The sequence below is a fragment of the Chenopodium album genome, chromosome 18 (genome assembly GCF_948465745.1).
Source record: "Chenopodium album chromosome 18, dcCheAlbu1.1, whole genome shotgun sequence".
NCBI classification, from domain to species: Eukaryota; Viridiplantae; Streptophyta; class Magnoliopsida; order Caryophyllales; family Amaranthaceae; genus Chenopodium; species Chenopodium album.
The window spans coordinates 14,984,454-15,001,134 of NC_137851.1; the positions used below are offsets into that span (position 1 = coordinate 14,984,454).

The window sequence follows — 16,681 nt, forward strand, 5'->3', positions numbered from 1 at the left end:
ATAACAAGTTACGTGACTGGTTGAGACCATTTAAAGCGGATTGATATCAAAAGTGGGATTATTTAAAAATATTCCAAAGGTGGGATTATTTTTTGCGGACGCCCAAAAGGTGGGATTATTTTGAGTAATTTTTCCTATTTTTTAACCCAACGAATAAAATTGAAAGCGAGTTGTCATTAATCGATATTCACAAATTCTTATAAGTGGGTAGCCACACTATATGGCCAACCATTAAGGGGTTACTTCGTTAGTGTAATGGGGGTTACTTGGTTAGTGTTGAAAGAGTTATTTCAGCGTTATAAGGTTAGGCCCCGTTTTTTAGAGCTGATCTGCTCTGCTCTGCTCTACTCTATTTTCAAATAATAATTAATAATAACAATAATAATTAATAATTAATATTGAATAATAATTAATATTGTATTGCTGATAATAATTTATTATTTTAAATAATTATAATAATTAATAATATTAAAAATAAGTATAATGATTATTAATATTAATAATAATTATAATAATTATTAATATTATATTAATAATAATTAATATTTATTATTCATAATAATAATAATAAATAATAATAATTATCAATAATAATAATAAATAATTCAAAATATTAAGAATTAATATTTAATAATATTATTAATTAATAATTTCTAATAATTATAACAATTCTTTCAAAAAAATAAATAATTAATTTTTTTTTTGAAAAGCAAAACTTAATATTTAATAATAATACTAAATACATAATTTTATTTAATAATTATTACCAATGATATAAAAAGAATAAAAAAGCTGCAAAAAATTGTGTGCTTTAAAATATGTTCTTCCCAGCAACCCTATTTAGTCAAATGTGACAATAAAGGTGATAACAACGAAGATCAAAGCGACAATGAAGATGATGAAAATGACTATGGAAGTGGATGGTTAATTCACCATGATGTTAAACTCGAATCTAATTATATTCCTATTTTGATATGCGATTGTAATAATTTGAAGATGTAAACCGTTGTCTTTTATCTTTCTAATTTGAAGATGGTACACATATGTTAATGTTTTCACTCACCTAAATCAATGGTATATGCACTTAATGATGATGATGATGATGATGATGATGATGATAATAATAATAATAATGGTATTAAAATGTCGAAATCTGCTCTGCTCGGCTCGGCTCTTCTCTGCTATCCTGAAATCTGCTTTGCTGAAATTTAATCTGCTCTGCTCTGCCCAGAAGTTTAAAAGAACAGGACCTTAGTTTATGTTATAAGGAATACTTTCTTCTTTTACAAGTGACCATACGATATACCCGGCCATATATAAGACAGACTGATCAATATAACCAAGAGTTATACGACCCATTACTAGCTTAACGGACTTCCTAGTAGACTCTTATCGACCCGTCTCAGAGGGTAAACAAGCTCATCTCGATCGTTCCACAATATGGTCTTGCATTCTTGCCAACTGACTTGCAACAAGATAATCGCCTCCTTTCAACACACCTCCAAACTTTCATACTCATATTATTGCTGAAAAGCTTTAGAAACCCTTGTTAAACCCTCATACTAGAGCAATGCTCTCACGCTTCATTGCAATCCATTCTCGGCAACTCCGACACCTTTCTATCAGTCTTTCTCCTCGTTTCCACCCTCCTTTTCAATCTCCTCAAATCCCTAAATTTCAATCGACCAATTTCATCAATCACAGTCGCTATTTCTCCAGCAATGGTGAAAATGGAAATGGGGAAAAACCCACTTCAGATTTATGGAAAATCGGCCCAGAAACGAGTAATTTAGATGATTTTTTTGGTACCCATGAAGGGAATTTGACGGGGGATAAGGAGGAAGTGAGGAGAGAATCGAGGGTTTCTCAAGAACAATCATGGGTTGTTGGAGAAAGTGGGGATGGTGGTGATGGAGGTGTGTTTGATGAGTTTGAAGGGGGAGAGAGTGGTAGGGTGGGTGGTGAGAGGTTATCTCCGTCGCCGGGGTTTCAGCCATGGAAATTAGGGGAGGAGGGGAGAGGGGAGGATCTGTTCGGGTTCGAAGGCGGTGTCCGAGGTGAGGGAGTAAGTGATGAGACTGTGGAGGAGAGGGAAATGGTGAGTGCTGCTCAGAAATTAGAGCTTGAGAAGGAAGAACAAGTTCTCATGGATGTCCTTAAAGGTGAATTCTTGACCTTTATTTTTCAGTTGATTTGTATGATTGTATATTATTCCTTGTGTTCTATCAAAATTTCTGTAAGTTTTTTTTTTTTTTTTTGATGCCAAAGTGTGTTTATCAATTTCTATTGCAATGTAGATACAAATACTAGACTAGATACATAGGAGGGATTGTTTCAATTTCCTAATGTCTCAATTCATCAATCCTCAATGCCAAGCGTACAAATCCATCTAATAAATGTATTCTTGCAAGGGATGTACCTGCAGCCGGTAGTTGAGGTTGATAGTTAATTTGGTTACTGAAGCTTCTAAATGCAAATGATAGACCAATGCTCTGTTGAATGCCGTCAAATTTGCTGAATTATTAAAAGATGATTCCTGCTTAGGCTGTTATACACTAGATTTTGTTTAGATAAAAGTGAATCAAAACCAATTTCCTTATGCAAATACGTCACCTTGCCATTTACCTGGTTGGGAAAACAAATTCCTGATCTTGGAATATGTTGTAAAAACAATTTGATCTTCGAATATGTTGTAAAAACAATTTGGGTGGAGGGGGGGGGGGGGGGGTGGGGGGAGGTGAAGTAGAGACTTGGGTAGGGAGGGAAGAATATAATAGTAGTATACAGAAACTTGTTTTCAATTTCGTCATTAATCCATCGAGGAAAGTCTAGCACTTTCTCAAAAAAAAAAAAAAAAAAAAAAAAAAAAGATAATAGCTAGCAGGACGCATTAGGGCATTGAGTGCAAAATTGAGGAATAAACTGACCAAGATTAAAGGAACTGTCTTTTCTAACAATTGAAAAATTAACACTCACTGACAATGTTCTGGCTTGGCTTATTGCTTGTTTGTTGTAACTTGTCTACCTTTTCTGTTATTTGCATCTAGTGATAGAGAGATCAAATGCCATGTAAATTGAAATTGAGGTTTTTACATCTGTGGGTTTCTTGTGTTAACAAATAACAAACAGTTTTTGTGAAGTGACCTTATCTCAACACTTGGATGCATTTTGTTGTAGTTAGAAAGTTATATTAATGGAGTTGGGTGGTTCTTAAATCTTAAGAGATATTTCATGCCAAAGTCATCTTCTGTTGTAGATTGAACATAACTTGGGATGATTTAGATCACATGTACCCCTAGTTATAGATGTCTTTCTGGTTCTCTTCCTGTTTCACCTTAATGCTATCTGATTTCAATGTCAAGATCTGCCATTTTGTGTCCCTATCGTCCCGCAGATTTAGAGAAGCAGCTTTTTCTGTTTTGTTGTTTATGTTATTGAAGTCTGTGTTGCTTTGTTCAGGTCCAGACCGTGCTTTTGGTGACCTCGTTGCTGCATCTGGAATCACTGATGCAATGCTGGATAGCTTGATTGCCTTGAAAAATTTCCAAGATATTGATGGACTGCCTCCTTTGACACAAATAGAAGATGAGCGTTATGAGAAGACTTTTAGAAAATCATCGAGATATGAATTGGAGCTTCAGAAGCAGGAGGAAGCTGCAAAGGCAAGGGTTAGACAAGTGGATGAGAAAGGAAGAGCTTATGGGACAGGAAGGAGAAAGTGCAGTATAGCTCGAGTGTGGATTCAACCTGGCGAGGGAAGTTTTTTGATTAATGACAAGATGTTTGATGTCTATTTCCCGATGCTTGATCATCGTGCAGCTCTTCTTCGACCTTTTGCTGAGACAAAGACATTAGGTCTTTGGGACATCAAATGCACTGTGAAAGGAGGTGGTACCACAGGTTAGCTTTTCTTTACCCTCTTCCCCCAATTCATATGATTTGGGTTGCTTTTTAACTATGAATGAAGGAAATCTCAACACTTCATTGACCTTGTGATATCAGTATCTGAACTTAATAAGAGTTATTATTATCAAATGCACGCTGCAATATAGTGGTATAAGATTCTGCTAAAAACATGTATATGGTGGATTCCCACAATTTGATTATTGACTGATTCAGATCAATTGATGTTTTTTAGACTAGCAATTGGCGAGTAATGTGTTAGCTTTGAATCTGTATGATGTGCTTTACCTATTGAATTGGGTCTGCATAGCATATTGTTTTTTGAAATCTCCATAATCTTAAAGGTGGAGACTTTCTCAATATCATTGATATAAAATTTCATAGTTTTGGTTTGGCTTTAAAACTTAAAAGGGAACTTCAAAAGAGCTTTGAGTTTCTTCTAAAATTTAAAGATAAATGTTGTGGATGTGTTAATTTATATCTTTCTAAGGAGTTATCAATTTGATTCTTAAATTAGAACTTTTCTCCCTCTATCTCATAGAAATTGTCCACCTTTCTGTTCTCTTTGGCTAATGAATGCTTATTTACCCAATTTTATTTCCTCTGGTCCCACTTATATCATGCTATTTGTTAATGCCCGCTCATTAAATCTAAGTATCTAACCCTTAATGACAATTTCTTTGGAATAGAATGGTGGAGGAGATGTAGATGTCACCAAGGGAGGGCCAAGAATAAATTTTAATTGATTTTTCAAGAAAGTGCCTAGTATCACTCAATGTATAAAAAAGCTCCAGGCGCACTAAAGGGAGAGGGGTTCTGCTGCGCCTAGGTGCGCCTAAGCCGCGCCTCTTTGAAGTGAGGCGCACTATATGGGCAGTTAAAAAATTTTAGCTGAAGTGCGCCTCGGGTGCACCTTAGGTGCCCCTCGGGCGCTTTTTGTGCGCCTAACCCAAAACACCTTGCCCAGACTAATATAAGCGCTCACCCTAATCGCCTTGCGCCTCAACGCGCTTTTTCAAACACTGGTATCACTCAAAGACTAAAACTTGACCCAGCTGTACAAAAGCCACTAAAAAGAGACATGAATTGTTAAAGAGGGGAATCTGTACCCTTACAATTGTGTTTGTTTCTTTTCATGTATTAACTTGGATAAAAATATTATTAGTTGTTTAGGGCACGTTCAGCACCATTGCTAGTTTCTTGTTTTTGTTCTATAGATTTTAAAAGATATATAAGTTGTATTTTGAACTTAAAACTAGCTATACCTGTACAAATCATGTTAGTTTTGAATACTCATAACTGAAAAGGGGTAATTACTTTTTTTGGTTGTCATATTTTTGTTTTTAGTTTTCAAAAAATTGAAAATTGAAAACTGAAAACTGGAAACAAAAAACGATGATGAACAATTTCTTAGCCAAAGGTATTTATATGTAGATGTATTCTCAAGTATCATTTGAGTGAAACACCCTTTCGAAATTTGTTTTTGAAAGTCATGGAATGATAAATCATCTTTTATTGCAATGCCCACAATGTAGAAATACTACTAGAATCATATGCTAGATTGCTAGGCTGTTTCCTTGAGGGTTAAGAAGATAATAGGCAATATCTAATGCCCATTTTCACGTGTTGACTGGAAAATGAGCATGTAAGGATCAAAGAAATTTCGATATAGTGGTTAGTGTTAGGCTGTGTTGTCGAAATTTTATCTATACTAACTACAGGGTTTCTTTTTGTAGTTTTGCTCTGTTCTTTTATAAATTTTCTTCTATCTTGCTTCACTCTGTACCTTCTGTCTTGCCAGACAGAGTCTAGTTGGTGATATTGACACCTTTCAACCACTGTGACAATGATTTGACTTATTATGGCCACTTCAAGTTTGTAGAAGAGTTAGTGTGGTTGGGGTCTGACTCTTAGTGCTTAAATGGATAAATAAATTCTTTGAATTAAATTTAAGGTAGTGTTCATTATCCAACTTACTTGGGTACTAAGTCCACTTGTAATTGAGGGTTAGCGGTCTGTTCTTCAACCATTCCAAAAGAGGAAAGCGTTCCATTTTTTGGTCATCATATGCTGGAGTATGTAATTATTATTCTAGTTTGGTTAATTTGTTACAGGGGATGATGTGTCATGTGTGTGAAAAAGATAGTTTAGCATTAAATTATTAACCCTTACTCGATATAAGCCACAATTGGCGTCAATGACTAAGTAAGAACAAGAGCTATAGTTTTAGGAGATTGCTACATGATGAGTTGATGACTACACAGGAAAAGAAATTTCAATATTAATCTAATGTATCAAAATATAAAAATAGATGTTATGAGTGTGTCCTGAAGGCACTTTCATATCAGGGACTTTGTTCCCCTTCAGGCTTGCCATATTATGTGGCTAGCTCTTAAAGATAGTTGCAAGTTGGCCTCAATAGACAGATTAGGGTGTTATTTTCCTCTTTGGAGATTAGGGTGGTCTGGTCTAGATGAGGCGATGGAGGTTCACTTTGTCTTGTGTTTGTTTTGTTGTAATCACATGGAATTTCTTGGGCTTAGGTTTGGCTGTAAGAGGTTTTTTGAGCGTTGTTGTTGATAATTACTTACTTTGTTTACTGTTAGTGCTACCCTGTTGTTTTGTAACGTGTTCCATCACACAGCTTTCTCCTTTAGTGTCAATAATTTTCTATTATTAAAGTCTGTTAGGAATTTGATGAATTGAAAATATATCTATGGAGTCCAGCCTAACAAGATCACCCATAGTTATGTTATTCCTTTGGTATTATCAACCAAAGAAGGTCAAAGTTGATTATGTGTTTGGTGTCAAAAGTAAATGCGGTAGAACTAATAAGCAAGGGACAAGATAGTGATAATCTATGTTACTTGGACTCTTCATTTTACCTTAAGTACCCGTGTCGGACTCTTGACACTCGGACACTTAATTTTAGTTCAAAATTATAGAATTTTTTCACTAAATAGCCGAGTAGGATACTTGGACACATATCCGTGTCGGACATGGGTACCATAACATAGGTGATAATACAATAGTTGTACCATGTGCATGGTACAACCAAGGTTATTTTTGGACACATCTACTCATTTGGAACTCTCCTAAATGAGTAGATTAGCCAAGAGAATAGTCTTGGTTGTACCATGCACATGGTTTTACGGGTTGTTCTATAGAAATTGCTAAAACTTGAGAAATAATAAAGAACATCCAAGTATAGCTATAAGATTTGCTATGCATTGTGGTGTATAGGTATTGGGGTGTAGATGGAAAGACTGATGAGAATAAGAAATTTTTTGGTCAATGCTGTTTGGTGCTTTTGTTTGTGTAAAACGTAAGGATATTCAGAAATAAAAAGGTTACGTATGGATGGAGTGTAATGGTTGTGAGTAACAAGGATGGTAATAATGGTTAATAGGAAAAGCAGCAAGTCTTAACAGCTAGCTTGCTAATTATTTACTGAATGATATTTTTTATATACTAGACTTGTTGAGTATATTAAACCAAGTATTTTACTAGTGTTGGTTATAGTATGTAATTAAGTGGCGGCGGCTGATTATTTAATTGTTATTCAAATGAGGTTCTGAGGGAAGAAGGATTGATGCTGATCAGCTGATGGATATTAAAGAATGGAATTTTATTAATTATATCATTGCCTATGATCACTTTGAAGAGATGTATGTCATGCATCTAAACAAAAGGATCAAAGCAAATTATATACCTAACCTGACACAGTAGTTCTTTTTTTTCCCTATGAAATTTTGTCTCTCCTTGTAACATGCTGTACCTGGTTCTCTCCTATGTAGCAAGTTTTACATGCCTCTCCATCAAAAATGGTCTTCCCGTTGTCACTTAAGTAGCGAAATTATGAATGAATCACCACTGACTGTCAGTTTCTTTCACCTCTCTCTTGATAAGTTTAGCCCTGATGCTAATTCCTCAGCTTGTAGAATATCCTTGGAAAGGATGGTTTCTTAGCTCACTACCTGGATCAGACCTGAAAATACCTGCATTACCTGTTATGTGGCTTTGACGCTTTGTATATTAAGCACCTGAAGTGTTGGGAGTAGAAGGGGAAATAACAGTATCCATGCTTAAAAATTGCTACAACATTAAATATCCTAGGGTTTTGTATTTAGCCTCACTCTTAAGTTTGTTTAAAGCATTGCTAATGAAGCTGAATGAAATTTTATTGGCATTTGGCAATATGGTAATGTTACTACTTTGGGTTATTGGAAATATTAGATCAAAATAGCTCAACTAACTTTGTATGGCTGAAGTTAGTCAAAGCACTAAAAGTAAGGGTTTAAGCAAAACAGCCTTTGTGCATTGCAGTGCTAGGCATACATTATCATCAAAAAGGCTGCATGCATCATCTGACCTTCTTCACCCTCGAGGGAAAGATTATGATTTGAATTGCTGGGATAATGATTATGATTTGAATTGCTGGGATAATGATTATGATTTTTCTCAACCAAATACTTTGTAGGGATTGTGGTTAAAGTGTAGGCCAGGTTATATTATTGGGGCTGATTTTCTACTGTCATGTTTTTCTTAAAGTTGTTTAAGCGGGAAAGATTTGCCAAACCACACTAGCTCTGCCCGTTAGGACATGCAACAAATTCTTTATACATCTGTGGAGCGAGTACATGTGATTGATTGCCTTCCTATGTATAAAAGTGTTTTTAATTTTATCATGTGTAATTCGTTTTACAAAATCACTTCATAGACCAAGAGTTTCTGCTGACAAAGAGGGAAAAAGAACTTTTCGGGCAGAAGTTTTCCAAATTTGTATACGATCTTGAAGCTACCCAAGTAGGGCTTATAAATTCTCTTAGGAATTAAATTTTTACTGTCACCTATTATATTGGAGCAATAATCGTTCGTCTTACCATATGGGTAGAGGGCTGCACTAGCGGTGGCAAATGGAAAAATAGAGCCTCAAGATCTTGGTGAGGAAAAGTATAAAAAAAACTCTAATGGCCCATCTGGTAGGTAGTAATAAATAGTGGTACTGAGAATGAAATTTTTTATGCAATATGCTCATGGTAATTCCCAAAATTCTCTTTTTCTTTATAAATTTCATTGCCATCCATCATCTCTTGAGAGGTGGTATTGGGTGTGATTGTTATTTATGAAGGAAAAAAAAGATTGGAATTGAGTTGCATTAATGTGTACATAAATTACACTTGAATTCATTCACAATACTATAATTTATTATTACCTACCAAATGGGCTGTTTAAGAAATACTCTTAGTCTTCTCTCCAAGTATCCTATCACATGCTTTACTAAAAGACCATGCCTCTAGTTATCCTTGAAAGGGAAATGGTATCCCCTTTCCTATAACCCTATGGAATGTGCTTGCAGATGACATTCTATTCCATGTATGGAAGCCTTCCAAAAGGTAAGGAGCCCTTGTTCTGATAACTGCTTAGTAAGGCATTCTAGTTTATCTTTGTGTATTAACATTTCTGAAAACAGTTTTTGGTCTTCAGCAGATTATTGAAGACCTTAACCGTTCTAAGGTTTTGTTTTAACAGTGTCCTTGTCCACTAGGTGAAACTTTATTGATATTATTCCCAACTCTTCACATGTCACAAACAGCAGTTGTGTCACCACCGTTGCCAAAAATGATGACTACAATGCTATAAATCACCTGGGCTGTCAGTACATGACAACACTGCTCTCTTTCTCTGAGCTCCCCTCCTTTGTTAGGTCAGCGAGAAAAACAAGTAATATTGAGAACCACTAGTGAAGAATTATTTTAAAATAGGCTTATGGAAATACAGTTGGCAAGGTGGGAAGCAGCAAAAAGTCAGTGACCAGTTAATGATTGTCGACTGTGATTAAGTAGAAGGTTCAGGAAGTTAATAAAAAGATGTTACAAGTCATATGTTTCTGGTGCCGCAATTTTCTGGTGTATTCTCTTTTAAGTCTTGACGCATGCATTCTGTTTCCCTCACAAACTCTAGTACAAGATTTGCGGAATTTATGATTTGGGGGGGGGGGGGGGTGGGAAGTGGGAAGTGGGTGGTTGAAAGGTATGGTTGGAGGGAGTATTGGCTGCAAGGGTAATGGTGGTGGTTGGGAGGTGGGATGTAAAGGAGAGGTATATTTTGTATTTTCTTGCCTTTCTTTTTATTTTCATATGATATAACCTATTTATTTAGCTTTAAGAAGACCAGGAAGATGGGAGAGGATTACTTATTGTGTTACTCTTCTGTCATCATTTACGGAAATCCATAACCTAAACATATTTTTTAAAACTCAAGGTCAATGTGACCACTTTGCTTAACACCAAGGTCAATCTGTAAAATTTTCTAATATAATGTACTATTCCATGTAAATGATAATGGACTTTTAATGTCTATTGTCTATTTGTGAGTTAGTGAGGGACCAAAGGTTAGGCCGTTAGACCATCAGTTACGGAGTTATCATGCATTGTTGCTGTCCTTGCTCTCATTGTTATGAGTATTATCATTGAGAATCTTTGAGATTCATTTGATCTCGTTTTACTCGTTGCTGTCCTTGCTCTCATTGTTGGAGTAGTTCAGACTTACAGAGTTACAGCAGTGCTGTTGAACATGCTCGAAGGCATCTGTGATCTTGACTGTCACCTTGTTACAGAAGGCAGAGGGATCATAGGAGCTTGGTTCACTCTTCTTTTGTTAGTTTGCTGTTTTGGTAGTGCATCAACTCAGTTAGAAATTGAAAAGTGTAATTCATGTCGGTTTGTTTTGCAATTCCTTGAGCTGTTATGCTGACATCATGTGCTCTATCTTTTAATAAAGCACTGGTGAAGTTCATGTCCTCTATCAAAGCAATCTCCACTGTTTTTTCCCCACCTTTTGGACTAATAGGTTTTCTAGTATTTGTTCCAGCAATTATTGTAATTGAATTTTCAATTTTGAGTGGTTAGTTTTCATTTTGACAGAAGTGTGAACGACAGTTGCTTATTAAAGCAGCACTCTAGCAATAAACTATATGTTGGCTGCTTGTTTCTGACATGTATTCCCATTTCCCAGTTCCTTTTCAATTGGAAAATTATCTAAATACTTCGCATGAACTTGTCCAAAGTCTAAACCTATGTTAGTTGTGAATCGAACTTGGGTAGCCTTATCTGAACTCAAATGAATTCAATGGAACTTGTAGAACCTTTGTTTTTCACTTTTACTTGATTTTCCCGGAACTTATTTGGCTAAGGAGAAAAAACTAATCCTAATTTAATTTTTGGTCTGAAACAGGTCAAGTTGATGCAATTCGTTTAGGGATTAGCAGAGCATTGCAATGTTGGGAACCTGGGTTGCGCCCTCCACTCAGAGAAGGTATAGAATCCTAGTCACTCGCAAAGCATTTCTAAGCTATAACATTATTGTTTTGGCATTGTATTCTTATTCTGCTTCTTTTCAATGCCTAACAATCTAATGATTCTTTGCATCACAATTCAGCTGGGTTTTTGACAAGAGATCCTAGAGTCGTGGAGCGTAAAAAGCCCGGTAAAGCTAAAGCAAGGAAGAGCTTCCAATGGGTCAAGCGTTAACATGTATCACTTCACAACACCCTCAGTTATTATTATTGTCGTAGGGGGAATCTATTTGCCCCATGGATGTCGTAACTCCATAGATCAGAAGTAGTTGCATCATTTTGCTGGAAACGCGATTCTGGAAACTGTTGACGCAGAATTTATCCCTTTTTTCATCACTTTCATTTCCTACAGGATCCTTTTTCGTGGTCAAAAGAACAACATAATTTTATTTTTTCGGGTCCCTGGAACGATAATTTAATCTTAAATGTTCGGTTAAAGACTCTCATATAACACGGCTGCATTGCATGCACATTGCACAGCCATTTAGTGTACACAAAGGCCAAAAGGCAGAAAAAAGTGCGATGATATGTGCTTATTCTTTTGCGTTACAAAGATAATGATGGAAATATTCCTGAAAATGACATTTTTGAATTGGTGATATTAGTTGTACAATTAATTTAATTGCATAGATTATACGGCTATTTTTGGTGGAGTATAATTTATGGAAGGACTATTTCGTTTAGTTGATTATTCTCCGTGCAATAAATGGTAATCTACCACTTCTAATGGAACAACCTGAAAAAGAGAGAAAACATTTATTATTGGAATCTAGATTAACTAAACCCAAATTCTATTGAACAAACTTTTGTGAGCTAAATTATTTTTTAGCATTTAAACGGGCTGATTGGATAGTCAATGTATATGTGATTATATATTTAGAAAATACTCGTACTATTTAAAAAAAAAAAAAAAATACGGAGTACATATTATGAAAATGTCTTTTATTTCCATTTAACAGTTTCTTTTTTTCAGAGTATTTATAATTGTTGTCTTTTACTCTTTTTGACCTCAAATGATTGAATTGTTTATTTCTTTTGAAAAAAAATGGATTATTTTTTCAAAATTCATCTTAAGCTAATCAAACACCACTCATTTTTTGTACTTGTATTTATCTTTTGAGTTACGATAAGTGTGATTTTTAATGAGCATGATGTTATTGGGAGTAACAATGTAGATTGGACTTGTAAAATCTTTGAAAAATGAGATGCATTTTTTTTTTTTAACGGAAATGAATGACATTAATACATATTTAAAAAATAATAATATAAAAATGACAATACAATAAACAATTATTTTTGAATTAAAAAAAAAATTATTGTACTTTCCATTTTTTTTAAAGGAAATCACACTACATTCCAATAAGTTTAAACAAATTTATCAACCCTACAAAGATATATAGAAAACATCAAACTTATAAACATCAACTTACATACTAAGTTTTTATTTGCTGTCAGATAAAAAAAAGTTATTTGTTTTTAAAATTGTAATATCTTTATACAGAGTATCATTTTGTATCCAGATATTATTATTTTTTGATTCAAATCCAGATATTATTTTGTTAACCGATATTTTTTCCTTATTTTCTGGAATAAATTGTGCCCAACACAAGTCCCACAACAAAACCCCTCAAAACGCAGCGTTTTAACATCCAGAATCCTTCCCCTGACCCTAAAACGCAGCGTTTTAAATATCAACAATTTGAGTTCCCTCCTCTACAGCCGAACACCACCACTCACTCCTCTCTTATCACCCTTTCTCTCTCAAAACCCTAGCCCGCCATAACCAATCCTTCACTTTCTCTCTCTTCACTTTCTCTCTCCTCAAAAACTCCAACCTTCCATCAATGGCGTCAACAGCTTTACGCTCACCATCTCTCCAAAACCCCACTTTTCTCTCTCATCACCCTTCTCCTCTGTCCTCTAAAACCCTCTCAAAACCCTGTTTTTCCCCCTTTTCACCTCCCCAAAAGCCCACCTCCCTCAAATCCTCCATTAACCCTATTTCCCCCTTTTTCTCCCCCAAAAATCAACACCCAGATGACGACGAAAAATTCATCGATGTCTCCGATGATAAACCCCGCGAAGAATGCGGCGTTGTCGGAATTTACGGCGACTCCGAGGCGTCGCGTCTCTGTTACTTAGCGTTGCATGCTTTACAACATCGTGGGCAAGAAGGTGCTGGGATTGTCACCGTAAACGATGGCGTTTTGCAGAGTATTACTGGAGTTGGGTTAGTTTCAGAGGTTTTCAATGAAACCAAACTTGACCAGTTACCGGGAAAATCAACAATTGGACATGTTCGATATTCGACTGCTGGGTCTTCTATGCTTAAGAATGTTCAACCTTTTGTTGCCGGTTACCGGTTCGGCTCAGTGGGTGTTGCTCATAATGGTAATTTAGTTAATTATAAAGCTTTGAGACAAAATCTTGAAGAAAATGGTTCAATTTTTAATACTAGTTCTGATACTGAAGTTGTGCTTCATTTGATTGCTATTTCTAAGGCTAGACCGTTTTTTTTGAGGATTGTTGATGCTTGTGAACAGTTAGAAGGGGCTTATAGTATGGTGTTTTTGACCGAGGATAAGCTGGTGGCGGTTCGAGACCCGTTCGGGTTTCGGCCGCTTGTTATGGGTAGGAGGAGTAATGGGGCTGTTGTTTTTGCTTCTGAGACATGTGCACTTGATTTAATTGAGGCTACTTATGAGAGGGAAGTGTATCCTGGTGAAGTTTTAGTTGTGGACAAAGATGGGGTTCAGTCATTGTGTTTGATGCCTCATCCTGTGTCCAAGCAGTGTATTTTTGAGCACATTTACTTTTCGTTGCCGAATTCGATTGTTTTTGGTAGGTCTGTGTATGAGTCTAGGCGGGCATTTGGTATAATCTTGGCTACTGAATCGCCGGTTGAGTGTGATGTGGTTATTGCTGTGCCTGATTCTGGTGTTGTTGCTGCTCTTGGGTATGCTGAGAAAGCCGGTGTGCCGTTTCAGCAGGGTTTGATTAGGTCTCATTATGTTGGTAGAACGTTTATTGAGCCTTCCCAGAGGATTAGGGACTTTGGTGTGAAGCTTAAGTTGGCACCCGTGAAGGCTGTTTTGGAGGGGAAGAGGGTTGTGGTTGTGGATGACTCGATTGTTAGGGGAACTACATCATCGAAAATAGTTCGATTGATCAAAGAGGCTGGTGCAAAAGAGGTACATATGAGGATTGCTTGCCCGCCAATCATTGGTTCTTGCTATTATGGTGTGGATACTCCTAGTTCTGAAGAGCTCATCTCAAATAGGTTGGATGTGGAGCAAATTAGGGAGTACATTGGGTCTGATTCGCTTGCGTTTTTGTCTATTGATAGCTTGAGGAGAATGTTGGGTAACGATTCACCCAGCTTTTGCTATGCTTGTTTTTCAGGGGAGTACCCTGTTGAGCCCAAGGAGGGAAAAATAAAAAGTATTGGTGATTTTGTTGACGATGGCTTGACTGGAGTTCTCGATTCCATTGATGGTGCTTGGGTTCAAGGGCCTAGGCATAAATAAAAAGTACTCGTATTTGTAACCTTTTCAGATAATTATCTATCCATGATTGTCTTACACCCCCCCCCCCACCCCCCCCCCCCCCCCCCCCCCCCCTCTTTCCCCAACTTTTCTTAGGAGCGTACAGAAATTGGATGTAGGATCATTTAATTTGTTGCGAAAGAGAATGAAGAATGACTCCAAGATGCAGAAGACTAGAAAAGGCGCGTTCTGAGCTTTGTCTCAGAAGTAGTTCTGATTTAAGGACTGTTGTTACTATAGATTTTGCATTTTGACAATTTTGATTTTTATGTCCTCATGTACTCTTGCTTCCATAATATTGCTGAGTAAACTTCCCTGCACCTTTGTAGCTTTGCCCCCATCCTCCCTTTCCTGGTGATGAACAAGGCTAGTTTAAGTCCTCAAAAGCAAATGTGGAGTGTGATGCCATCGCTTTAGCGTTTGGCATTGGCTTTTCATAATGACTTGACTCATTTATGGACCGTGCTGGGTTCCCTGGCTAGCTTAAAATCCAAGGTTGTCGTCGATATTGATTATTGAATGTAGTTGAGGAAGATTAATTGAAAAATAGTACTGTTGTCGATATCAATGGGTTCTGATTTTCTGCTATTACCATGAAAGTCCTGTGTCTCTGCTCCTTGTCCTCTCTGTTTTCCAGCCAAGTAATCCAAGGTCATGATGAACCACTATTTTCACTGGTGTTAATTCGGGTGTCTAGGTTGGGTTGGGTTCAGTGAGATGCACTTGAAACCAAACAATTTTTCCCTTTTACTCTCAAGCGTTGACATGCGTCTTAACCTGTGAGAGGTACTAATTCGATAGGATAAAGAATAATTTTACGAGTAATACCTAGTTAGCCAGTTAGGCATTCAGACTTTCACTTTTGCATTTTCACCCATGACAATCAATGTGACCTCTTTATATTTGCCAATTTCTCATTTACCTTTATTTATTAATAGGGTGGCTAACGAGCGCATCAATCTACCTTTATTCATTACTAAGGTGGCTAACGCGCGTGATTTGGGCGTCATAGCTAGCTGTATCGAAAAGTTTTTTAGATTAGGCGTTATGATATAACTTTAGTTAGTAGCATTTATGAGCAAAATATAAGCAAATAATTTTAGAGTTATAAATGTTAAGAGCTTAAGATAAAAAAATAAATAAATAAAAAGAAAAAAAATTAATATTTGTAAATAAAAAACAATTAACATTAATGAGGAAAAATATGTAAATAAACATTTTTGGGACATAGTCGCCTTAACACTATTCATAAAAGTGTGGTTATATGAGAGTGAGAGATAGCTCAAATGGTTAGGCTTTTTCCTGATTCCAAGAGATCTTAGGATCGATTCTCACCCCGGCCCTTGTTGCTCTCCAAACGCCAAAAGTAAAAGTGTGGTTATACTTTTAAAAGGGGTAAATATATAAATAAACAATTTTAGGAGAATAATCGTCTCAACACTATTCAAAAGAGTTTACTCATTTTATTTTAAAAAGGTAGGAATTCAGTTTCAATTAATGTGTCTAATTTTACATTGTCAATGCGCAATTTCAATTTCTCATTTACATTTATTTATTATTCAGTTGCATAGAGAAGATTGATTATCATACGACACATACTTCATAGTTATTCTCTTATTGGGACGATTTCCGTAGAAATTGGTATTACATAAGAAAAGGTATCAATATCCCTTCACTAAGCCTTCGACATAAAACCGCTAATTAAGGACTTGTTTGGTATCACTGTAGAAGTTTGGTTTTTATTTACCTAATTTATATAATATTTGTCATATAAAGAACAAAAAATATGTTCAAACCTATTAAAATTCAGGAGATTATGTGTGTTGCTAGTCATATGGTGTGGCCAGTTAACACATGACAAAAGTAACCCCACCAA

At 36.0% G+C, this 16,681-nt stretch overlaps 1 protein-coding gene and 1 pseudogene across 1 annotated transcript; both read left to right on the forward strand.

Annotated features, from left to right (window-relative positions):
- The first annotated feature begins 1,450 nt into the window (after positions 1–1,450).
- Positions 1,451–11,891, forward strand: LOC145593171 (small ribosomal subunit protein uS9m-like). Its single transcript, XM_081649679.1, has 4 exons — positions 1,451–2,162; positions 3,460–3,900; positions 11,140–11,220; positions 11,344–11,891. The coding sequence occupies exons 1-4, from the start codon at positions 1,571–1,573 to the stop codon at positions 11,433–11,435; spliced, it is 1,206 nt and encodes a 401-aa protein (XP_081505805.1). The 5' UTR covers positions 1,451–1,570; the 3' UTR covers positions 11,436–11,891.
- Positions 11,892–12,990: 1,099 nt separating this feature from the next.
- LOC145591562 (amidophosphoribosyltransferase, chloroplastic pseudogene) lies at positions 12,991–15,125 on the forward strand (annotated as a pseudogene).
- The last annotated feature ends 1,556 nt before the right edge of the window (positions 15,126–16,681 follow it).